Genomic DNA, 26,663 nt, shown 5'->3' on the forward strand with positions numbered 1-26,663 from the left:
TAATCTATACGTAAGGCAGATACTGTGAGGAGGTGCTGAAATGAGTGACATTGGTGTGATTGACACAGACTTTATGTGATCCTTGTGATAAGGACCGGAAGGAGCAATGCTTCAGGGCTAATCTATACATATGGCATGAGTAGGCAGTAATGTAAGGCAGATACTGTGAGGAGGTGCTGAAATGAGTGACATTGGTGTGATTGACACAGGCTTTATGTGATCCTTGTGATAAGGACCGGAAGGAGCAATGCTTCAGGGCTAATCTATACATATGGCATGAGTAGGCAGTAATGTAAGGCAGATACTGTGAGGAGGTGCTGAAATGAGTGACATTGGTGTGATTGACACAGACTTTATGTGATCCTTGTGATAAGGACCGGAAGGAGCAATGCTTCAGGGCTAATCTATACATATGGCATGAGTAGGCAGTAATGTAAGGCAGATACTGTGAGGAGGTGCTGAAATGAGTGACATTGGTGTGATTGACACAGGCTTTATGTGATCCTTGTGATAAGGACCGGAAGGAGCAATGCTTCAGGGCTAATCTATACATATGGCATGAGTAGGCAGTAATGTAAGGCAGATACTGTGAGGAGGTGCTGAAATGAGTGACATTGGTGTGATTGACACAGACTTTGTGTGATCCTTGTGATAAGGACCGGAAGGAGCAATGCTTCAGGGCTAATCTATACATATGGCATGAGTAGGCAGTAATGTAAGGCAGATACTGTGAGGAGGTGCTGAAATGAGTGACATTGGTGTGATTGACACAGACTTTATGTGATCCTTGTGATAAGGACCGGAAGGAGCAATGCTTCAGGGCTAATCTATACGTATGGCATGAGTAGGCAGTAATGTAAGGCAGATACTGTGAGGAGGTGCTGAAATGAGTGACATTGGTGTGATTGACACAGACTTTATGTGATCCTTGTGATAAGGACCGGAAGGAGCAATGCTTCAGGGCTAATCTATACATATGGCATGAGTAGGCAGTAATGTAAGGCAGATACTGTGAGGAGGTGCTGAAATGAGTGACATTGGTGTGATTGACACAGACTTTATGTGATCCTTGTGATAAGGACCGGAAGGAGCAATGCTTCAGGGCTAATCTATACATATGGCATGAGTAGGCAGTAATGTAAGGCAGATACTGTGAGGAGGTGCTGAAATGAGTGACATTGGTGTGATTGACACAGACTTTATGTGATCCTTGTGATAAGGACCGGAAGGAGCAATGCTTCAGGGCTAATCTATACGTATGGCATGAGTAGGCAGTAATGTAAGGCAGATACTGTGAGGAGGTGCTGAAATGAGTGACATTGGTGTGATTGACACAGGCTTTATGTGATCCTTGTGATAAGGACCGGAAGGAGCAATGCTTCAGGGCTAATCTATACGTAAGGCAGATACTGTGAGGAGGTGCTGAAATGAGTGACATTGGTGTGATTGACACAGACTTTATGTGATCCTTGTGATAAGGACCGGAAGGAGCAATGCTTCAGGGCTAATCTATACATATGGCATGAGTAGGCAGTAATGTAAGGCAGATACTGTGAGGAGGTGCTGAAATGAGTGACATTGGTGTGATTGACACAGGCTTTATGTGATCCTTGTGATAAGGACCGGAAGGAGCAATGCTTCAGGGCTAATCTATACATATGGCATGAGTAGGCAGTAATGTAAGGCAGATACTGTGAGGAGGTGCTGAAATGAGTGACATTGGTGTGATTGACACAGACTTTATGTGATCCTTGTGATAAGGACCGGAAGGAGCAATGCTTCAGGGCTAATCTATACATATGGCATGAGTAGGCAGTAATGTAAGGCAGATACTGTGAGGAGGTGCTGAAATGAGTGACATTGGTGTGATTGACACAGGCTTTATGTGATCCTTGTGATAAGGACCGGAAGGAGCAATGCTTCAGGGCTAATCTATACATATGGCATGAGTAGGCAGAAATGTAAGGCAGATACTGTGAGGAGGTGCTGAAATGAGTGACATTGGTGTGATTGACACAGGCTTTATGTGATCCTTGTGATAAGGACCGGAAGGAGCAATGCTTCAGGGCTAATCTATACATATGGCATGAGTAGGCAGTAATGTAAAGCAGATACTGTGAGGAGGTGCTGAAATGAGTGACATTGGTGTGATTGACACAGGCTTTATGTGATCCTTGTGATAAGGACCGGAAGGAGCAATGCTTCAGGGCTAATCTATACATATGGCATGAGTAGGCAGTAATGTAAGGCAGATACTGTGAGGAGGTGCTGAAATGAGTAACATTGGTGTGATTGACACAGACTTTATGTGATCCTTGTGATAAGGACCGGAAGGAGCAATGCTTCAGGGCTAATCTATACATATGGCATGAGTAGGCAGTAATGTAAGGCAGATACTGTGAGGAGGTGCTGAAATGAGTGACATTGGTGTGATTGACACAGACTTTATGTGATGCTTGTGATAAGGACCGGAAGGAGCACTGCTTCAGGGTTGATACGTTAGGATGGAGGCTTGTGCGCACAGCTCATATGTGTTAGCCTCCTGACTGAGGTGTGTACAGCCACTGTAGGTAAAATCTGAAAAGTGACAAAAGGACTTTGTACCAAAAGAACCATAAATTAAAATAATCTTGTTTCAGAAAATTATTTTCAAAACACACCTTACATCTTAGCTTTAGAGGCAAACGCCAATGGCAGGGTCCTAGTGACCTAAAATCTATTTATATGACTTCTGGTCATGTCCTGTTGTCATTTGCACAAACTGATGAAATATCCCTTAAGAACATTAAACACTAAATAAATGCCTGACAGAAGGATTAGTCTGAGACTAATATGCAGATATATTCTTCAAGATTATATTTAAGGATTAAATATTGGGAAAAAAGTGTAAAGTCTTAGCACACATGATGTAACCTAGTAATTCTTCGAAGCTGAGGCTATTTAGGGAGTTATAAATGAGCCACTAGAGTGTGCAGTGTTAAATTGACAGTAAAGACTAAATTAAATATTCATAATTCAGACAGAACATGTACATTTTAAATAGCTTTCCAGTTTACTACGATCAAATGTTGCTTTGTTCTTTTGATATCCTTTGTTGAAAAGCATACCTCATTTTCACAATTAAATTATAGGAACAACAGACAAAATACATGAAGTATATTACAAAGGTGTTTGTTTTTTCATGTACTTAAAGGGACAGTCTAGTCAAAATTAAACTTTCATTATTCAGATTGGATTTGAATCAACTTTCCAATTTACTTTTATCATCAAATTTGCTTTGTTCTCTTGGTATTCTTAGTTGAAGCTAAACCTAGGTAGGCTCTCATGCTAATTTCTAAACCCTTGAGGGCTGCCTCTTATCACATGCTTTTTAAATTGCTTTTCACAACAGGATACTGATAGTTCATGTGGGCCATATAGATAACACTGTGTTCAGGCACAGGGGGTTATTTAAGATTTAGCACAACACAATGCTAATCAGAGGGCTGTCAGAAGGTTCTTAGATACAAGGTAATCACAGAGGTAAAAAGTATATTAATATAACTGTGTTGGTTATGCAAAACTGGGGAATGGGTAATAAAGGGATTATGTATTTTTTAAAACAATAACATTTCTATTTTAGACAGTCCCTTTAAAGGGACAGTCAAGTCCAAAAAAAAAAAATCATTATTTAAATAGAGCATGTCATTTTAATCAACTTTCCAATTTACTTTTATCACTAATTTTACTTTGTTCACTTGGTATTCTTAGTTGAAAGCTAAACCTAGGAGGTTCATATGCTAATTTCTTAGTCCTTGAAGGCCACCTCTAATCTGAAAGCATTTTGACAGTTTTTCACTAGAGGGCCTTAGTTCATGTGTTTCATATAGATAACATTGAGCTCACGCACGTGAAGCTCCTAGTAGTGAGCACTGATTGGCTAAAATGCAAGTCTGTCAAAAGAACTGAAATAAGGGGGCAGTTTGCAGAGGCTTAGATACAAGGTTAAACGTGTATTATTATAACTCTTTTGGTTATGCACAACTGGGGAATGGGTAATAAAGGGATTATCTATCCTTTTAAACAACAAAAATGCTGGTGTTGACTGTCCCTTTAAACATTTAATATTACAATCTTAAAGTGTTTACTGTCACTTTTAATTTCTAGTTGAAGATGTCATCCACTGACATAAGCAAAGTGAGCCAGAGTTGTTTTTTGTATTAGGTAGAGGAAAGAGCAACAGATAAAGGTGTGACATTCCAGTACGTGCGGGTAGAGGCACAGATAAGACAAACTCAAATACCTACACTTCAAGTCACAGTAATGCTGTTAGGTTTCATAAAGAAAACAGTTAACCCATTAAAAAGCCAGAATAATAGCAGTACGTGGCTGGAACTAAAACTAGCACAGGAGGTGGAATATTAAAGTGAGTACACCCCTCACATTTGTAAATATTTTATTATATCTTTTCATGTGACAACACTGAAGAAATTACACTTTGCTACAATGTAAAGTACTGAGTGTACAGTAAATTTTCTATCCCCTCAAAATAACTCAACACACAGCCATTAACCCTTTCGTGACAGGGTTAAAGTGCCTACATCGGAACAACTGTTCCGATGTAGACAAATTGAAACTACGCGATCGTGCATACGATCGCGAGATTTCAATTATTGGATCGCATCTGGGGGGCGTCCCTACAATCCTAGGAACGCCCTCCAGACCGCGATTAAATCCCTGAAGCACAGAAGGCTTCAGGACAGCCGTTAGTTATGACGTTCCATTCCGTCATAACGGCTTTAAAGCCCAGTCTAATTATGACGGAATGGAACGGCATAACGGCTTTAAAAGGTTAATGTCTAAACTGTTGGCAACAAAAGTGAGTACACCCCTAAGTGGAAATGTCCAAATTGGGCCTACTTAGCCATTTGCCCTCCCCGGTGTCATGTGACTCGTTAGTGTTACAAGGTCTCAGGTGTGAATGGGGAGCAGGTGTGTTAAATTTGGTGTTATCGCACTCACACTCTCTCATACTGGTCACTGGAAGTTCAAAATAGCACCTCATGGCAAAGAACTCTCTGAGCATCTGAAAAAAAGAATTGTTGCTCTACATAAAGATGGCCTAGGCTATAAGAAGATTGCCAAGACCCTGAAACTGAGCTGCAGCTCGGTGGGCAAGACGATACAGCAGTTTCACAGGACAGGTTCCACTTAGAACAGGCCTCGCCATGGTCGACCAAAGAAGTTAAAGGGACACTGAACGCAAATATTTTCCTTTGTGATACAGATAGAGCATGACATTTTAAGCAACTTTCTAATTTACTCCTATTATCAAACTTTCTTCATTCTCTTGGTATCTTAATTTGAAATGCAAGAATGTAGGTTTAGATGCCGGCCCATTTTTGGTGAACAACCTGGGTTGTTCTTGCTGATTGGTGGATAAATTCATCCACCAATAAAAAAAAGAAGTGCTGTCCAGAGTCTGAACCAAAAAAAAGCTTAGATGCCTTCTTTTTCAAATAAAGATAGCAAGAGAACAAAGAAAATTTGATAATAGGAGTAAATTAGTAAGATGCTTAAAATTGCATGCTCTATCTGAATCACAAAAGAAAAAAATTGGGTTCAGTGTCCCTTTTAAGTGCACATGCTCAGCGTCCTATCCAGAAGTTGTCTTTGGGAAATAGACGTATGAGTGCTGCCAGAATTGCTGCCGAGGTTGAGGGGGCGGGGGGACAGCCTGTCAGTGCTCAGACCATACGCCGCACACTGCATCAAATTGGTCTGCATGGCTGTCGCCCCAGAAGGAAGCTTCTTCTAAAGATGATGCACAAGAAAGCCCACAAACAGTTTGCTGAATACAAGCAGACTAAGGACATGGATTACTGGAACCATGTCCTGTGGTCCGATGAGACCAAGATAAAAGCATGGTGGTGGGAGTGTCATGGTCTGGACCTGCATGAGTGCTGCCGGCACTGTGGAGCTACAGTTCATTGAGGAAGCCATGAATGCCAACATGTACTGTGACACTGAAGCAGAGCATGATCCCCTCCCTTTGGAGTCCAACATGATAATGATCCCAAACACACCTCCAAGACGACCACTGCCTTGCTAAAGAAGCTGAGGGTAAAGGTGATGGACTGGGCAAGCATGTCTCCAGACTTAAACCCTATTGAGCATCTGTGGGGCATCCTCAAACGGTAGGTGGGGGGAGCGCAAGGTCTCTTACATCCACCAGCTCTGTGATGTTGTCATGGAGGAGTGGAAGAGGACTCCAGTGGCAACCTGTGAACTCCATGCCCAAGTGGGTTAAGGCAGTGCTGGAAAATAATGGTGGCCACAAAAAATATTGACCCTTTGGGCCCAATTTGGACATTTCCACTTAGGGGTGTACTCACTTTTGTTGCCAACTGTTTAGACATTAATGGCTGTGTTGAGTTATTTTGAGGGGACAGCAAATTTACACTGTTATACAGGCTGTACACTCACGACTAGGGATGCACTAGAGCCGTAGAAACATTTTGGCCGAAAATGGCATTTTTGGCTATTTCGTTTTTTTTGCCTGTTATTTTCGGTAAAATTATTGTGTAGCATGTTTCAAATTTGATGCTAGCCTAGAGCTGCTGTTTAAGTTCATTACTTGACTTACTGTTCTGCATATAATGAGTTTTCTAGGACTATACTTTATTTGGATAATTGGTAAAAAAAAACCCTGTTAAATATGATTCTGTTACATAGAACCAAATGAAGAATAATACAGTATATTGATATTTAATATTGTTTTAAGTAGTGATGCTGCAAAATTTTGGTTGCAGAAACATTTTGGTTGAAAATGGCATTACTTTTTGCCTGTTTTTTTTTTGTTTTTTTTTCCTTCGTAAAATTATTGTGTAGCATATTATTGTTTTAAGATATTTTTGCCATTTTAGTGTGTTACTTTCAATAAAAGTGTGGGCTTTTTTATTGGCTATAATTATGCAAAAAAAACTAAAAAAAAAAAAATATTTGAAATAAATACATTTTCGGTATCAGTTTCGGTTTTCGGCCAAGTGCATCCCGGTTTTTCGGCTTCGGTCCAGAATTTCCATTTCGGTGCATCACTACTCACTACTTTACATTGTAGCAAAGTGTCATTTCTTCAGTGTTGTCACATGAAAAGATATAATAAAATATTTACAAAAATGTGAGTGGTGTACTCACTTTTGTGAGATACTATATATATATATATATATATATATATATATATATATATATATATATATATATATATATATATATATATATATATATATATATATATATCTTAATAATCACTGCAAAAATGTTTTAAAACCTTCATTTTTCAAAGCCAGGCGGATGTAAATGAGCTTCTGCGCTGATCTAAAAGCATTGATTTTCTGAGGATATCTGAACTGGAGCACAGGTGAAATAATAAGCTGGTTAGTAAACATGGTTATTAACCCCTTGAGTGCTGATGGCTCAGTACTGTCGCTAGCACTCACCTACCTTTATGGAGATCTGGGGGCTCCCACCCACTCCCACCCCGGCAATCTTGCCTGTATAGTGAGAGGCATCGCCGGCGTTTCATGTTTTACGTGGAGACGTCACGCGCAATGACATTACCGTGCAACTTTATTTGAAAATGACAATTGTCAGTTATAGGGAAATGGGGGCATGCTGCTTAGATGCCTGTATCTCGGGCATATTAGCAGCTACATACCCCCAATACCCATCATTGGTAATCGTCTACCCTTTAGTATTTGGGGTCTACAATAAAAAAAAATATATATATTTAAAAAAAATATGAAAACTTTAAAAATAAATATTAGTTTTAAGTATTATAGCTAAATGATCATGGTGGTAACAAGCGTTACCCCAGTGATCACCTAGCTGAGAAATGTTGCATTCCCTTTTACAATACGGACTGATATATTTGTAATCCCATGATCACCTGGATAATGTGGTTACATATTAATAAATGGTAGAGGAATGCTATTTAGAAAAAAATTAAAATAAATAATATTTTTATAATCATTCTTTTAGCGTGCGTGGAAGATGAGTAAAACACCCTCTTTATGCAGCTCTCTCCATCTTTTAAAACTTCTGTATTTTTAATTCAAAGAAGCTTATTTTTTGCAAAAAAATGATATATTTTCTAGCGACATTATTCTTTTAAAAATATCTTTATTTTGTAAAGAGAATTATGGCGAAGCGTCTCAGTGCTGAGGAAGCAGCAGAGTTCTCTATGAACTCAGACTCTTAATTCCTTCACTGATGATGCATATGGTATATAAACTAAATATTTCTAGAAAGTACACACCAAGCCGCATCAAATGAGGGGCCACATGTATTGCTAGCACAAAAATAGACAATGTAAGTGGAATATGGCTCTTTGCTAAAAAAAAATATATATATTTTTTTTTATGCAAAGCACCATGTTCCATTAATTGTTGCGCACCTTAATTATGTGCTAGAGATACATGTTGCCCCTCATTTGATGCGCCAAAGGGTGTACTTTCTACAAATGTGTGCTTTGTGTACCAACTTTTTTGGATTATGTCTGCAATCAGACAGCTGTAGAAACCTGGGTAACTAAGATACATTTAAAAAAAGTACATATTTTTGGAAAGTACACCCCTTGGCGCATCAAATGAGGGGCTACATGTATTGTTAGTACAAAAATATACAATGTAATATTAACTCAACGTCCAGCGCCGTATGTCCTAAAGGACCCTGTACGTCGCTGCAGTCCTGGGCTTCTCTCTGCTGCGATCTCGCTCAAAATTGCGAGATTGCGCTATTTCTGCATGCCCCATGTGTGGGGCACTGCAGAAATAGATTTGCAGAGTTACCGATGCAGAGCATCGGACAGTGGTGGTACTGATCGTGGGTGGGAAGGTAAGGAGGGAGGCGGGTGGGCGGCCCATCGCTGGAGGGGGCGGGAGGAGGGCGGGACCGCTACGCTACATGCGATAAGGGAAAGGGAAAAAAAAGCTGGTGTGCTGTCATCTACACTACAGAAAAAAATGGGTAATTAAATTTTTTTTAAAAAAAAAAAAAAAAAAAACCCTAATTTGCAGTAAACTGTGTACTGGCAGACAGCTGCCAGTACCTAAGATGGCAGCAATTAGGTAGAGGGGGGAGGGGAGGTAAGGGGGGATACTACCCTGCAAAAAATATAGAATTTAAAAAACTAAAAATACCCTCCCTGCCAGTACTTAAGATGGGGGTGGGTGACCTTTGGGGGGTGGGGGAGGGAAGAGAGCTGTTTGAGAGAGGTCAGGGAGGGAATCGGGGTGTGGGAAGTGTCAGGTGGGAGGGTAATCTATACAATAAAGCTAAAATTAACCTTACAAGCTACCCAATTAACCCCTTCACTGCTGGGCATAATACAAGCGTGGTGCTAAGCGGCATTTAGCAGCCTTCTAATTACCAAAAAGCAGTGAACAAAGGGGATCCCAGAGAAGCATTTACAACCATTTGTGCCATGATTGCACAAGCTGTTTGTAATTAATTTCAGTGAAAAACCTAAAATTGTGAAAAACCTAAAATTGTGAAAAAGTTAACGATTTTTTTTTATTGGCGGTGAAATGGTGGCATGAAATATATCAAAATGGGCCTAGATGAATACTTTGGATTGTCTACTAAAAAAAATATATATAGTTTTGATAAAAAAAAATGGTAAATATAAAAAAGGCTCTGTTTCTTTTTAAATGTAGTGATGTCAAAAAAGCTAAAAATGATCTGGTCTTTTGGGGAAGTTTTTGTCTGAAATGCCTGGTCCTTAAGTGGTTAAGTGGAATATGGCTCATTGCTTAGAATTTTTTTTTTTTTTTTTTTTTTAAGCAATGCAACTTATTCCATTAATTGCTGCGCACCCCAAATTCATGCTAGAAATACTTGTAGCCCCTCATTTGATGCACCAAGGGGTGTACTATCTGCAAATGTGTGCTTTGTGTACCCCATTTTAATTTCTCAGGTAGCTAAAACTGTTTAATTGCTGAAAACAGTACAGTAAATTCTAAGGTGCTGTTTTTGATCATTTATTAAATTGACATGGCTGCAATAAAACAGTGGGAAAAACTGTGAAATGTTCTTAATTTCTGCTTATTTCAGACAGGTTACCTACTACAAATATTTATCCACACAGGTTTTGATGATAGAGCTTAGAAAAATAAAATTACATACTATTATTGAGTCAGGATTCAAAAAATACTTTTTTTTCACATTTTATGTGGTATTTTTAAAATCTGATGATGCATACACATATTATAATTGTATATTTTGAATCTGCTGGGTCTGCTTAAAAAACAATATATAGTTTATTCACACAAACTTTACTTCTAAAAGTGTTTAAACGTGAACTGCAACAAAAAGTTTAAAACCAGCTTAGCAGCCAAAGGGTTAACCTGCTCTCACCAAAGGTAATTCTGGCCTGTTAGGGAGGCCTGCGGACAGGTTTGAAACCATTGATCTAAGCAAACAACTTGTATTTTATTTATTTATTTTTATTTATTTATAAAATATTTTACCAGGGAGGATACATTGAGATTTCTCTCGTTTTCAAGTATGTCCTGGGTTTTCAAGTATGTTCTTATGAATTGTAGCATGTTACAGGGTCAGGTTAATTGCAACAAAAGGGAAAGTGAAGAGATAAATAACGGAATATGTCCCATTAAATTCAACAAACTACAAATTATAAATAAAGCTCCATACTATATACTGTGTGTATATGTGTGTGTGTGTGTGTGTGTGTGTGTGTGTATATGTGTGTATGTATATGTATATATATATATATATATATATATATATATATATATATATATATATATAATTTATATAAAATATGCTAAATATACTATAACAGATAGAGAACTTGTATGAGAGAGACTACATATTTCTCAAGTACAACATACAAGAGCCTAGATTACAAGTGGAGCTCATATTACAAGTGCAGTTATTATTTTTGTTTTATCACTTATTAATTTATAGTCAAGGGCTCACTAAAATGTGCGTGTGGGATAGCGTGGGTGCTGTATCCCTCACGTAAAACACTTCTATGGGGGAATTTTAAACGGACATTAAACACTTTGAGATGGTAATATAAAATAAATCATATAGCTAAAAAAAAACTGCAATATACTTAAATTATTTATTTTGTCCCCTTTTTCTGTAATTCCATTCCGAAATTGTGAGCTTTTCAGTTCCTGTTAGAAATAGAAGTGCAGAACACACAGCCATTGGCTGCACACTCTAGTGACCTATTTATAGCTGTCCCTAATTGTCCACAGCAGAGAAAGTAACCTAAGTTACAACATGGCAGCTTCCATTGTTTTATAGACACTAAAACTTTTTACATTTATTTTTTCAATATTTAAACAGCAAATTAAACTTTATAAAATACATCTACATGTTATTCTCAGACTGATCTTTTCGTTAAAGGGAGATTAAACACTTTGAGATGGTAATATAAAATGATAAATCGTATATTTTAAAAAAAACTTTGCAAAATACTTTCATTATTTATTTTGCCCCCTTTTTCTTTAATTCCATTCTGAATTTGTGAGCCTTTCAGTTCCTGTTAGAAATGGAAGTGTAGAACACTGTTATATTCCACACAGCCATTGGCTGCACACTATTTTTGTATTTTTATATTTGTGACCTATTTTTAGCTGTCCCTAATTGGCCACAGCAGAGAAGGTAACCTAAGTTACAACATGGCAGCTCCCGTTGTTTTATAGACACTAAAATTTTACACTTATATTGTCAAAATTTAAACGGCTAATGAAACTTTAAAAAATACATTTACATGTTATTCTCAGACAAATCTTTTATTTGCATCATTCTATCTAGCATTTGTTTAGTGTTTAATGTCCCTTTAAATACTACATTTTACAAAGGTATTTTGGATTGAGCTTGAGCACAACACTTAATTTACCTCTTTAAATAAGATTATAGGGCATGCTAAAAATGTCCGCTAGTAATAGCAGAGCGTGTGTTCTTTGTAGGAGGTCGCACAAAACATAATGCACCCTGCGCTATTGAGTGTGCTCCACTTGTAATCTAGCCCAAAATGTTTCTAATTAGATGAGCAGTAGGCGAGAATATAATGAGTGCTGGCCTCATTGTATATTGTTAGTATGTGACCCTTACAGCTGCATTGGGTTTAAAGGGACAACAAAGTGCAAAAATAAAAAACTCCGTGTTAGATCATTTCTTTATTGCACTATTGCGAAGTAGTTAAACACAAAGCTAAAGTCAGCTCCATAGCAGCAGTGTACTACTGGGACATAGCTGAACACATCTGGTGAGCCAATGACAAGAATCATTTGTGTGTAGCCACCAATCACCGGTTAGCTCTCAGTAGTGCATTGCTGCTCTTTCAACAAAGCAAACCCAGAGAACAACATAGATTTGAAAACAGAAGTAAATTGAAAAGTTTCTTAAATTGGATGCTGCATCTACACCATATCCCTTTAATTTTACCTGTAATGTGATAGAAGTTATATTGTTTTAGTAGAAATGTGTCTCAATCCTTCCAGAAGAGCCATAACGACCCCTTTAGAATAGGTGCACTGTATCTCTATTATATCCGTTTGGAAATGCACTTCTTTTAAAAAAAAAAAAAAAAGCCACAGAGAAAATACGTATAACACAGCAAGCGATAAAAGACTGTAACTAAGTGGAAACATTTTAATCACTCAGAAACAGTATAAACACCTCCGTTATTTGTATAATTCACACGTGGCCTAGAAATGGAAGCAAAGTGCATACTCTAAGCCAGGTGCAGCAAACCATTTCTTTCTTAAGACACGGTGAGTCCACAGAATCATCAATTATTGTTAAGAATATCACTCCTGGCCAGCAGGAGGAGGCAAAGAGCACCACAGCAAAGCTGTTAAGTATTACTTCCCTTCCCACAACCCCCAGTTATTCTCTTTGCCTTCTGTGCAAGGAGGAGGTGAAGTTTTTGGTGTCTGAAGAAGATCAGCTAAGTTTCTTTAGGAGAAAGGTTCTTCAAGCAGTGGTGCCTTCTGTTTAAGTTACCTGTCTTGTCCCTCCCTAATCATCTGTGTCCTCTAGCTTGGGTATTGATTCAGTAATTGATGATTCTGTGGACTCACCGTGTCTTAAGAAAGAAAACAAAATTTATGCTTACCTGATTAAAAAAAAATAAAATCTTGACACGGTGAGTCCATGGCCCGCCCTTATTTTTAGACAGTTTTTTTTAATATAAACCTCAGGCACTTCTTCACCTTGTGTTATTTCCTTTCTCTCCTTTTCCTTCGGTCGAATGACTGGTGGTTGTGGGAAGGGAAGTGATGCTTAAAGGGACAGTCAACACCCGACACAACAGGATTCCATATTTTTGTAACGCAAACGAAGATCCGCCTGCACTGCCTCCCTTCTCTATTACCTCTATCCTTGTCCTAGTAATCCTTCCAAATACACCCGTTAGTCTCCTCGAAATATGGCCGCCAGGGGCGTGTCTCTGGGCGGCACCTTGAATGGATGCAAAATTGATCGCTCCGTGTGATATGCTGAAAACTTGCCACTTATCAGCTTTTTATGAAGCCATCTATTTACTGTTTGGGGACTTTTGAGGCTTGTAAGCTCCACTGTGTTACCGGATACAAGATGGTGCTCATATCTACACTAACTGACTGATCCGGAGAGTTGAGGCCTACGGCAGTCCTCGTAAGGGAAAGGTCTCAACACCCCCCCCCCGCAACCATAATCGGGGTAAAAGCAGTTTTTATGCTGCATTGAATATACTATCCTATTGAAAAGATGAAGGACACCTACGTTGTTACAGCTGAGCTAAAAGCTATTCTGGAGGAGCACAGAGATAGAGCATGCATTCCAGTCTACTCCACATTGAGTGCAAGATGGCGGCGAAACAGTTGTCTGCAGTGAGTCTGTCACCCCCAACCCAGGAACTCCATAAAGAAACAGCAATCGCAGATGTAGGGTACGTCCAGAGACTAGCAGCTGGTCTAGGCAGGAAGGAGAACCCTGACTCCCTTGTTTCTACACACTTTGACAAAGAGGTTTCCCTGCTACCTCCGAAAAATGCTTGTTGGAAAGACCAATTCTCACAACTTCCACTACTTAATGGAGTTGCCCTTTCTGAGCAAGAGAATGCGTCCAGAGGCCGGTATACCCTCAATATGGCATCTCCCAATAGCAAGCTAATCCTGCACGCATCTGCCGTTCCTGACACTTGCAGAGATACATCACAACGGCTAACCTCTTATCTTAAATTAGGAAGTCACGGACTCCTTGGAGATCTATCCGTCAGGGCTCAGTTCCATCTGCTTGCACGAGCAGAGCATGGGCATGCTGGCAGAAAAGTTAAAGTGGGAGTCGGCTGAGTCCTTGGTTATTTATAGACTTCAACAATATAAATAGTCTGGGAATAATCCTTGTTGCCTTAAATCTTAACCCTCTACTACCTTTTCCCTAATCTGGCTGTCTATAGTTTCACTCCTTGAGCTCACTGCTATCTGTTCACAGACGGACTTTCCTTAAATGAAGGCAACCAAACCTGATGCCGGGGGACTTACTGTCAATCCATGTATTTCACAGCCTCAGTTGATGACTCTTATACGGTAGTCATAAACTCCCTACACCACTATTTTTTATTAATCTAACTAGGTGTTATAGTAGTATCTATTGTCCGGTCTGCTTTAATAACAAGTGCTTCCCAATACTTTTTATGGTATGCTTGGACTGAACTTTATGTAACTCACAATGAGCACGGGAATGACTGACAATCACTGGCTTGATATGTTGTATACATATAGCAATTTGTAAATACGTATTTCTTTCCTTACAGTATGTTTGTCTCTATTTTGTATAGACTTCTACACCCTTGGATTTACTAAATTACCACCGGGGTAAATGTAATTCCTACACAGAGAAACAAATTGTCTGGAGCACAGTATATTAAATATGAACCGTTGCATATTTAAATTCAGCTAGCTTCCAACACTGTTTAATTCCACCCTAGTTCACTAGATGGCAGTATAACCACATCAGATCAAATGGTTCACGTTGAAGAGCAGTCCCTTTACTTGCACATAGTAATGTAGCTGTTCATGAGGACTGAATAGCCTGAAGCTTATAGTACTTTGCTGAGTGTATTGCCCCGAAATGATGCTTTGTCTATATGTAATACTATAATAATACTATTACTACTATATGTAATACTATATATATATATATATATATATATATATATACTTTCTACTGCTTGTACTCTGTTGATACAGTTGAGAGGCTTCTATACATCAAATAAATCAGTTTAATCTTATTACCCTGAAAGTGAGAGTGGCTGGAGTGTTAATCCTTGCTTACTGGTAGAAAGCACAAACTCACCATATTGAATAGCTGATCATGCAGTAGACATGCATTGTGTTATCTATCATTACATGTAACTGTATATACTAATACAACTGCAATGGCGTACCCCATGTTATATACTATATGTTTACTGTTATGGTGCTGATACTATAATTTTCTTATCGCTAGATTTGCAGCCGAGACTCTTTGTGCTCATATAGTATATGTTACTCTGCGCTGGAACAAGGAATACTATTAGGCCAGTGGGAAAAGGAGACTCCCCAACCTCCACACAATAATTCAAAATTGAAAAATTAAGATCCCAATCAAAAAAGAGAAAGATACTTAAACCCACAATGCCGAAGATACAGCTTAAAATACTGTAGTAACAAAAGGTAAAGTGTTGCTAACACAGCTAAATAGCTCAAATGATATGAATGTATCAAATATATTGTCGTTTAAATGATGAATATAAATCAAAATATATGACAGATGTAAAGGCAATAGTGACACTTCAGTAGTAAATTGGCCCAGAAAATGCTGATAATTATAAAAAGAAAATATTTATTACAGGAAATAAATTTTAAGACAGCAATAAGAGCATCTAAACAATAAAAACAGCAAATAAATACGTTGATCAGGCGTATTAAATGCTATATGTGCAGCATCCAATAATCATATAAAATATAAAAATAAACATTCACATTCACAAACAAATGCGATAAAAAAGGCTGGGTCCGGTTTGCAGTCACTGGAAATCCAAACAACAACGTCAGGAGAAGCTGAAATGAGAATGATCCCAAATCAAAAGCAGAAAGAGAACCACATATAAGGTGTACACTTTTACTTACACCGTAATGATTCTCTGAAGTTTGGAAGATTTTCCCTTTTCTCACCAAGGAATTTAAGCTGAGTCCCTCTGTGGGCCGTAGGTTTACCGGAGATGCCTCTTTGGTTTCAGGATCGATACCGGGTGAAACAACTAGCTCTGGGGATCCAGAAAACAAACAATGGAAGCCGGTCAGGAACACGTGAATACTAGCTGGTGGGAGGAGCAACGCCTTTCAGCCCGTGCAGGGCCTTTGTCAAGCTCCAGATGATGAAAAAAGCAGGACTTTTAAACCAACTCACTTGTTCTTATTGGTTCCTGCATAGAAGGGGGCATCTTGCATATATAAAGACATTTCAGTACTTAGTATGTGTGGATCACCACAGAAATATAAACAAATCGAACCATATTGCAATAACATATTAACTACAATGTTAGACTGCAAATGGCAATTTAAGTAAAATAACAAAGTGCAATTCAACAATACAGACCGATACTAACCTATTTCAGAATTCTTAAATAGATAGCATTTATTTAGGCCAATACAACATAAAGGTCAATATTAGCCGATATCATGTCATACATTATAGACATTAAAGATGAAAACATATCTATAAGTTAATGGTTTTAAGATGTTAAAATTTGAAAAATTAAGTTTTTTTTAAAAAAAATTATAACATTTTCATGGTTAAAAAATCAACTAATTATGTAAAAATTAATTTCTATAAAAAATGGATATTTATGAAAAATAATGAATTAATTAAAAGAAATTAGCATATATATATATACAAATAAAGTGTATAAGAATAACTAAACCATCTAAACTATAAATAACTTTAACTATAAAATTAATTGTCAATTATGACCAAAAAGGATGTCCAATCAGAATAACCATACAGTAGTTCCGTTAGATATCCTATGCTAGAGATCACAATGCTAGTGACTGATGAAGTGAAAACAGTTTCACGAAACGCGTAAGGGCACGCCCACTTGTGACGTCACTTCCGGTCCGGCGAGACCGCAGCGCTTCAGAGCGCTTCACATCAAAAGTGAATCTAGCGCCATCCTATTGAGTGGGAAACCTAAGAAGGAATAAAACTACCTTATCCTTTCAAAAATTACATCAGGTACTCTCCACCAACTGTATTTACCTATAATCTGAAAAACGGAACTTCACATTTCTAATCTATTGAACTCGTTGAGACTCTTCATTGTTTCTGAAAAATAAGGCATTTATTCAAATCGCCTTCTGTTGTGGAAAGAAGTTTTTTTTCAAGTCTCTGCACAAGCACTCACCAACACCATCTTGGGTCTTTTTAACCATTAGCACTGACTGGTTGTTTGTGCTTAAATAAAGGATTTGTATTTTTCATCAGTCACTAGCATTTGATTCTTTTCCAAAAGGCATCTACCATACCCCAGAGAGGGGAAGTTTGTTATTATTCTCCCATAAAGGCGATAATACAATACTGGAAAAGGAAGTTTTCTACCTACATCATACAGATGAATTTCATCACTGGAATTTAAAAGTTACCATACTCCACAGAGGAGAAGCACTTTCCAAAGGCACAGGAAATAAAGAAGTATCGAATTACATATGCACCACTAAGACTAACCTCTTTAAAGGGACAGTCTACACCAGAATTTTTATTGTTTTAAAAGATAGATAATCCCTTTATTACCCATTCCCCAGTTTTGCATAACCAACACAGTTATATTAATATACTTTTAACCTCTGTGATTATCTTGTATCTAAGCCTCTGCAAACTGCCCCTTTAGTTCAGTTCTTTTGACCGACTTGCAGTTTAGCCAATCAGTGCCTGCTCCCAGATAACTTCACGTGCACGAGCACAGTGTTATCTATATGAAACACATGAACTAACACCCTCTAGTGGTGAAAAACTGTTCAAATGCATTCTGAAAAGAGGTGGCTTTCAAGGTCTAAGAAATTAGCATACGAACCTCCTAGGTTAAGCTTTCAACTAAGAATACCAAGAGAACAAAGCAAAATTGGTGATAAAAGTAAATTGGAAAATTGTTTAAAATTACATGCCCTATCTGAATCATGAAAGTTTATTTTGGCCTAGACTGTCCCTTTAATACAGATAGGGATTAATTCCCCACAAGGCTCCTCACATACCTCACATGTTTGAGGTTTAAAAAGGTGAACAACATTCCTTACTTTTGCATCATACTGTAAACTAGTATATTCATACCAAAAATTGTTTTCTTTTTTATGTTTCCTCCATTCTACGAGCGCTATAGTTTGGAACCCCCTACCTTTACTACTACTTTTTCCATTTGATGATAGTGGAATTTCCAGACCAAGCTGCTTAGAAATACATCAGGAGGGACTATATATATAAGGCAAAATAATTATTTGCATAAACACAGCGCAAGCCAAAACAAAACAATATATATATATATATATTTAAGCAAATAACAAAACAAACCAATATATATATTTAAGCAAATAACAAAACAAAACAATTAGGTTTGTCTTGAGGCCCACAAGAGGTCTCCTTTAGTCCAGTATAAGCTTCATTATTAGTTTCATTTTGTCCAAGAGTGGCCTTCTGGGTACCTAGGAAGGTTCACATTTAATATGGCAAGCTATTTTCCTACTGCATGATAACATTGTTTCCGAATGTTTATTTTTTGTATCTTCCACAAACATTTGACATTGTAATGTATTTGAAACTTATTGTGATTTTTCACTTGTATGCCTCATGTTTACCTCAATAAAAGAAAAAGAAATATGGCCGCCAAACTGCCGCACCATTACGTATTTACCTTCTCTTTCAAGCCATCCGCCAATCAGAATGGAATCCTTGATCAGATTCTTCAAACTCGTTCACGGCATTTAGCGCATGCACGATTCAATAGGAACCAAAAAAGCGGAACTTTACATTTTTGAGAGCTAAGAAATGAATTGGCTGCGGAAAGTCCGATTTCTGTTTCCGATCTGACTGAATTACAAATGCGCAGGCACGATGACATATGAGGAGCGTCGTCAATCTCTACATGAACGAGCCTGAAATGGAAGAGAGATGGGGAAGAAGTAGGAGGGGGAGGAGTTTGGAGGCCATATTTCCAGGAGATTAACGGATGTATTTGGAAGGATTACTAGGACAAGGATAGAGGTAAAACAGGAGGGAGGCGGTGCAGGCGGATCTTCGTTTGCGTTCTAAAAATATGGAATCCTGTTGTCGGGTGTTGACTGTCCCTTTAACAGCTTTGCTGTGGTGCTCTTTGACTCCTCCTGCTGGCCAGGAGTGATATTCCCAACAGTAATTGATGATGAATCCGTGGACGTGTGTCAAGAAAGAAATTAATTTATCAGGTAAGCATACATTTTGTTTTTAAAAGTCTGTGCCCAAATTGTTGGTAATCTGAAACAATTTATCACTTGCCTAAGTAACAACTGTTTCTTTAATGTCACTTTTAAATTTAAAAAAACATCACATTATCTTATAAATCCATGGGTTGAAAAAAATCACTGGATTACTAGTCGGGGGTAAAAGCCGCTAACCCAGTGGTAAAAGGTTACTAGTCCACTCAATGTTAAAGATAGGAAAAAGTAAAATTGTCCGCTGCAATTTCTAAGGACTAGTGGACTACTGGAAATTTCAATATATATACAGTATATACACACACACACACAATAATTATAAGGTGTGGTGCCCTCTAGTGGTAAGAGTTTTTACAGCCATGAAACAAGCATATACATTTGCTTTCTCAAATCCCCTGCACAGACAGCTAGATCATTGACTTTCTATAAAAACCCTGGTTTATATTTGCATTATTTTCTTAATCCTACAGCTGTAGTGATTAAAGCTCCTACGATTATTAGTGAAACAGAGAGTAGTAAAATATTTTTATACCAAAGGTAACCTACAGAAAATGTAGCCAACCTCGTCCTGTCTTCCCCATAACATTTCATTAACAAACATTCCCCTTGCTCTAAACTGTTATGAGATTGTGATAGTTTTGCAGCGTGCTGTTTGTGAAAAGGGGCTGCTGGCTTTTTCCTGATTGCCTGTGGCTGGATATTGGAGACTCTTGTGTCCAAGGAAGAATTCCCCTGGAGGTTGTTGCCGTGAGCAACAGTCAGCTGGTGACTGCGACATCCAGCCTGCCTATTTGCACTATCCATCAATATAGTTCCATCTTACTTGTGAGTGACCTATTTGGGATCCTTTTATCCGTTTCATGAATCATAGTCTACACCATAAGGCGCCCTTTTGTTTTTACCTTGTAGATAATGTTGTTTTTTTACCTTGTAGATAATGTTGGTTTTTCTGCACTTTTAGCAGAGGAGCTGCTCTGGGACTGATTTATTCTTTTTTTTTGATTCAATAATTTTTATTGGGTTTCAGATCACATATAATTACAACATATTATTCAACACCAGTTCAGAATTGTTAACAAAATAACATTATCTTGGTGGTAGAATATTTCAGATGATCCCAAATTTTTTAATAATTAACTGATAACTAGTTCCCTTAAGCATCGTCTAGTGGTTCTGTTGGAGGCTGTAGACAAACAGGAAAGGAGAGAGAAATAGTAAAGAGAAAGAAAGAAAGATATAGAGGAGAGGAAAAGGGGGAGGAGAAAGGGAGGGATATATGAGATAAATTGCTAGATCCCAGATTTATATTTAGATCAACTTAGTCTAACTGAGTAAGACCTTGCTCCCAAATAAAGAGTATGTCTGTAATAAACTCGTGTTTACCCATGTAGTGGTAGTGTTGTCTTTCGAGTGTTAGTATATGGTGAACTTCAGCTATCCATTGTGAGTGCGTGGGGGTCTTTTTGTGTTTTCCACTGCCTTGGTATTAATCTTTTTGCACATGTAAGCATCAACTGGAGTAATTTTTTACGGTAGGCACAATATATTGGTGGTAAGATATTAAGCAAGATAGCCCTAGATCCAAGAACTACTCTCAAGCCTATAATCTTATGTATGCTACATTCTACCTGTGTCCAAAAGGCAGCTAGCAGGGGACAATCCCACCATATGTGTAATATAGTGCCCGTCCCACCGCATCGTCTCCAGCAAGCAGAGGAAGCAGAGGGGTATATGCTCTTAAGTCTCTGGGGAGTTAAGTACCATCGGGCAAGGGACTGATTTATTCTTCTGGCTCAGATACTGACATTTTTCTTTTACTTAAAGGGACCATTGTAAACTAGATTTGTCTTTGCATAAATGTTTTGTAGATGATCCATTTACATAGCCCATCTGGGGGTGATTTTGTAAAGATTTAAAGTCTTGCTTATTTTTAAATAACATTCATTATGCTGATTTTCAGAATCCTAACCAAGCTCTAAAGTTTTAGATGTATACCGATGACTACAGACTCCTGGTTGTGTAATGAGTCTTTTCATGGGGGGGGGGGGGGGGGGGGGTCTGCATGTTCCTGTTTTCCCAGCCCCTTTCACTGGTTGTCCCAGCCTAACCTCATCAACAGCGTTTAAACTGGGAGCATCTAAATATGTTTTCAAAAGGTTTTATAATGTATTTTAGATCACTATCTGCATATTCTTCTTTTTAGTAGTGCATATTAGCATGCAGTTATATGAAAATTGGTGTATACTGTCCCTTTTACAGTATTGTGTGTAGTATTGAGCCTCCTGTTTACTTTGTATACAAAGTGACTGTTGTTTTGAAGCCTCCCCTCCCTTTTGCCTATTACTTTGATCATTAGCACATGTAGATCATTGGTTAGGAAAGGAGTTGTCCATATGCTATGTATCTTCATTGCCCTCTGGCTATGTCCTGCTCAGACATAGAATGTCTTTTTTTCCATATCTTTTGCAATGCATTACTTAATTGTTAATATACTGAAAAATACTTCTACACATACTCATTATATACATATACACACATGGGGAGAAATAATCCAGCATGGAAAAGTAATGTCATTGGACTGGAGATTCTTTATTTGATTGTGCACATTGTTGCTGCATTCTGTTTGGCTGCATAATGTATTTGCATACCAGTAAAAAGGAAGAGTGTGACTTTATCTCAGGATTTAAATGAGGAGATAATTCTTTCCAAAAATAGCTGATCTGTAAAACTGTCCAGTGACAAACAACAGCCGTATACCATGGTGACAGCAGCATGTGTATGATTTCCAGTATCTAGTGCAGAGTTTGTTACACTTAACTATAACTGTAAATTTGACATTGCCTGGATATTGATTTTCTGCTCATTTTTATATGGTATTTAAATTCACCGTTATGCTTTAGAAATCCAAATTTGATGTCACCTTTTATCTAATGCTTGGCTCTGCAACTAAACGCGTACCCATGCTTGGTGACTGGCAGGCAGTACCAAAAAATGGATATTTGGCTCAAGAACCTTGGTGCTTTTGCCAAATAGGAGCCCATTATTTACCTGCTTAAAAAGTAACATTATCTGATCAAGTTACCTCAAGCACACCTGTGCCGCAGTGCTATCACAGGTTACCTGTATCCTGCTAATTTAATCTCATCTTTTTCTTTCCAGGAGGTCTCTGTAACATGTGTCTGGACAAAGTGATTAAGAGTCACATTTTGGCATCAGGTGGCCTAAGCTTGGTCATTAACTGCTTATCCAGCCGCAAGGAGGAAACTGTGCTCTCTGCTCTCACCACACTCATGTACCTTAGCACAGCAGCATCCCGCCAGGACATCACTACTCCCCCGGTCGTGGAATGCATGGTCCGCTTCTCCCTCTCCAGCAACCGCAGGATCAGTAACCTGGCCACAATATTTCTAGAGGACTATTGCACTGAAAAACAAATACAGGAAGCTAGGGAACTGAGCCAACACACAGCACTGGGAATCCCACTACCAGAGACTCCTCCACCTGTAAACACAGACTGAACCAGCCTTCAGTATGCACATAAAAAATAAATTTCCTTATACAAGAAAGAAACCTCAGCCAACGCTTTCCATTTGCAATCTGCTGTGGAGTCACCAACAACACCATTGGGTTTTCCCTTTCAGAGGCACACCTTGTTGCAGCACTTATTTAAACCTATATAAAGTAACAGTAACTGCTTTATAGATTTTGGACACATTTTGCGCACAGAACCTAAAGTGCTATGATACTGTGTAGCATTGGCAAATACAGCAATGTGGAATGCAAACATTTTCTATCATACATGAAAAATAGCAGAAATGAAAATGCATTAGCAACATATTATATTCCTTGTGATGTTAAAGGACCATTACATTTGACATTTCAACAACGCATAAAATGTTTCATTATTTTAAGTGAAGCATTTTCAATACACATTAATGATCTTGCTGTAAAATACATCTAAGCATTTGTTACTTGTTCCACTTTCTCACAGGGAGGTTTGGGTTAATACTTTTTCTGTGAGCCTGTTACACAATCACACTCTCTGTACTCATTTGATTTTCTTAAGGTGGATTATACTCTTTGCATCAAAAACCATGATAGGAAAAGCATTCTTCACTTCACAATATAGAAGTGTGGCATACAAGGTAGTTTAGGTGAGAAAATTGTGTTTATATAAACATATAATTATATTTAGCTATTAGATGGTGATTAAAAAGGAATATATGTCTGGTAAATACATTTTCAATATATTATTACTAAGCAGCTAAACTGAATCAGCGCTAAACCACCTTAAGGGAAGAGGGAGGTGTTACTCCAATCCCTTTCTTGCACACGTGTATTCCGAACTTATGCTATATATGTGCATTAGTTTATTGCATATATTCAATACCAACACCTGTGCTGCCTAGGTGAATTACCTGCTACGTCACGCAGGTAGAATGCTGCTACTTCTCCGGTGCTGTTAGGGCTCTCCAATGCCCCTATTCTTCCATCCAAGGAACAAACATCAATATCACACACTTTCACAGTACCGGTAAAGAAAGGCAGGGAGAGAAAGCATCCATTTAAAAGTTAGTCTTTATTATACTTGCATTAAAATCATACAAAGGCACAGCACACTGTCAGAATCCACGGCTGACGCGTTTCCTGCCTCACGAGCAGTTCATCAGAGCACAGGGTAGAGCGCTAAACACAGCTGTTAAATCTAGGATGTGTCTCACATAAGAACCAATCAACATGTTCAAATGGAGACACACACATTAACTCCATGTTTACTTTACCAAACAGTATGTATAACAGATAAAGGTAAAAAACACACTCTTATTTAAAAACAAAGTTAGTTTTCTTAAAAGTTAAGACATTACTAGCGCTTGGGACCATATCTTTAGATAGATTAACAAATAAATAAATATAGAAAAAGTTCCACTTCACGTTTCCTAACATAAAGCCAGTAGCGCTGCCCATGTCAGCCGCAATCCATGTAGCTTGGATATAAAAGTTAAATGCAAACTGACCATATAGAAAGCTATTGCAGGCAGACAAGAGCAGCAAAAGCCACTAAGCTAACTGCTACGCGTCAGCCGTGGATTCTGACAGTGTGCTGTGCCTTTGTACGATTTTAATGCAAGTATAATAAAAACTAACTTTTAAATGGATGCTTTCTCTCCCTGCCTTTCTTTACCGTTACTGTGAAAGTGTATGACATTAGTTTATTGGTAAGCAAGGGTTCCTTTGTTCTGGGGGACAGGGAAATCAGTGAAGTGAAAAAAAACCCGACAATATGCTTGTTTGCCAAAATAAAGCTACATTTTTCATTGCAAAATTCTTCTCAAATATGAAGGTACATTAGCATGCAGTCTAGCTTTTTTTTAATACATACCTCCCAACATGGTTCAGAGATGGTGCATGCAGTATATTAAACAATTTACTTGCTTAATTTTTTTGGCATCCTTTGTTTTAAAGCATACCTAGGTAGGCTCGAGCAGTAATTTACTACTAAGAGTTATGCTGATTATTAGGTGCACATGTATGCCTCTTGTCATTGACTTATTCAATGTGTTCAGATAGCTCTCAAGTGCTTTATTGCTCATTAAATTAGAAAGTTGTTTAAAATTGTATGCTCTGTGAATCATGAAAATAAAAATGTGAGGTTTCATGTCCCTTTAACTGATTTTTTTTGCATTATAAAGTCTGTTTGCTTCTTTTAGCACCATTTAAATGTAGCCAATGCTGCCTGATCTTGCAACCACGATGGTGTCAGATCGGTATATATATATATATATATATATATATATATATATATATATATATATATATATATATATATATATATATATATATATATATATATACAACATTAAAAACAAAATACTTTTCATGCACTTCTCTAATCATGGGTGCCGCCATTTTGGAACCAAGGTTCCATTGCAGGTGTCTGAATGAGAGTTGCTGCACGTGTGCAAACACGTGACGTCAGCACTGGAATGCAATGAAAGGCAAATTTTAAATGGCAACACCCCTGACTAGAGGGAGGCAGAGAATATTCCCAATACTATGAATATAAACTGTACTTGGTGTTTAATATCCCTTTAAGGGCTTAGATGGTTTGGAAGTACTGAGCATGCGCAAGATGTCCTGTGCTGATTTTAATGAGCCATGTAGCCTGCATACACATCAGAGTTGTCAGTAGCAGCATCTTCAAAATAAAGACAAGGGCTACGGGGAAAGTATGTCTGTTTGCAGATAATATACCAAAAGTGTTGATGTTCAGTGGGGGGGGGGACACCAAATGAAAAGTGATATAAAAAATTGGAGGAATGGACATTTTAATGGGATCTAAAGTTTTAATGTTGCAAAATTATAGACTCAATGTCGCTTTACTGACTTACAAATGAGGAACTGGATTTGAGATTATTTCAGATTATTTAACATTTGGTAAGAAATGTAGTATTGCAGCAAGTATGGCCAGTAGAATGCTTTGTTGTATTGGTAGAGATATTTGTAGCACAATTGTGGAGACCATATCTACAGCAGGATAGAAATACATTGGAATCTGAGCTACTAAAATGGTACATGGTCAAAAACATAATTTATGTAAGAACTTACCAGATAAATTCATTTCTTTCATATTAGCAAGAGTCCATGAGCTAGTGACGTATGGGATATACATTCCTACCAGGAGGGGCAAAGTTTCCCAAACCTCAGAATGCCTATAAATACACCCCTCACCACACCCACAAATCAGTTTAACGAATAGCCAAGAAGTGGGGTGATAAGAAAAAAAGTGCGAAAGCATAAAAAATAAGGAATTGGAATAATTGTGCTTTATACAAAAAATCAAAAATCACCACAAAAAGGGCGGGCCTCATGGACTCTTGCTAATATGAAAGAAATGAATTTATCAGGTAAGTTCTTACATAAATTATGTTTTCTTTCATGTAATTAGCAAGAGTCCATGAGCTAGTGACGTATGGGATAATGACTACCCAAGATGTGGATCTTTCCACGCAAGAGTCACTAGAGAGGGAGGGATAAAATAAAGACAGCCAATTCCTGCTGAAAATAATCCACACCCAAAATAAAGTTTAATGAAAACATAAGCAGAAGATTCAAACTGAAACCACTGCCTGAAGTACTTTTCTACCAAAAACTGCTTCAGAA

General features: G+C 37.9%; 1 protein-coding gene across 1 annotated transcript in view; it reads left to right on the forward strand.

Moving 5' to 3' along the window:
- The window catches only part of ARMC7 (armadillo repeat containing 7), a 35,478-nt gene extending 12,024 nt beyond the window's left edge, over nucleotides 1-23,454 (forward strand). The window contains exon 3 of the mRNA XM_053708888.1: nucleotides 22,662-23,454. Within this exon, the coding sequence (XP_053564863.1) occupies nucleotides 22,662-23,020 (359 nt within the window). The 3' untranslated portion in view covers nucleotides 23,021-23,454. The remainder of the gene's footprint in view (nucleotides 1-22,661) is intronic.
- Nucleotides 23,455-26,663: the final 3,209 nt, after the last annotated feature.

Source organism: Bombina bombina, chromosome 1 (assembly GCF_027579735.1).
Source record: "Bombina bombina isolate aBomBom1 chromosome 1, aBomBom1.pri, whole genome shotgun sequence".
Classification (NCBI taxonomy): domain Eukaryota; kingdom Metazoa; phylum Chordata; class Amphibia; order Anura; family Bombinatoridae; genus Bombina; species Bombina bombina.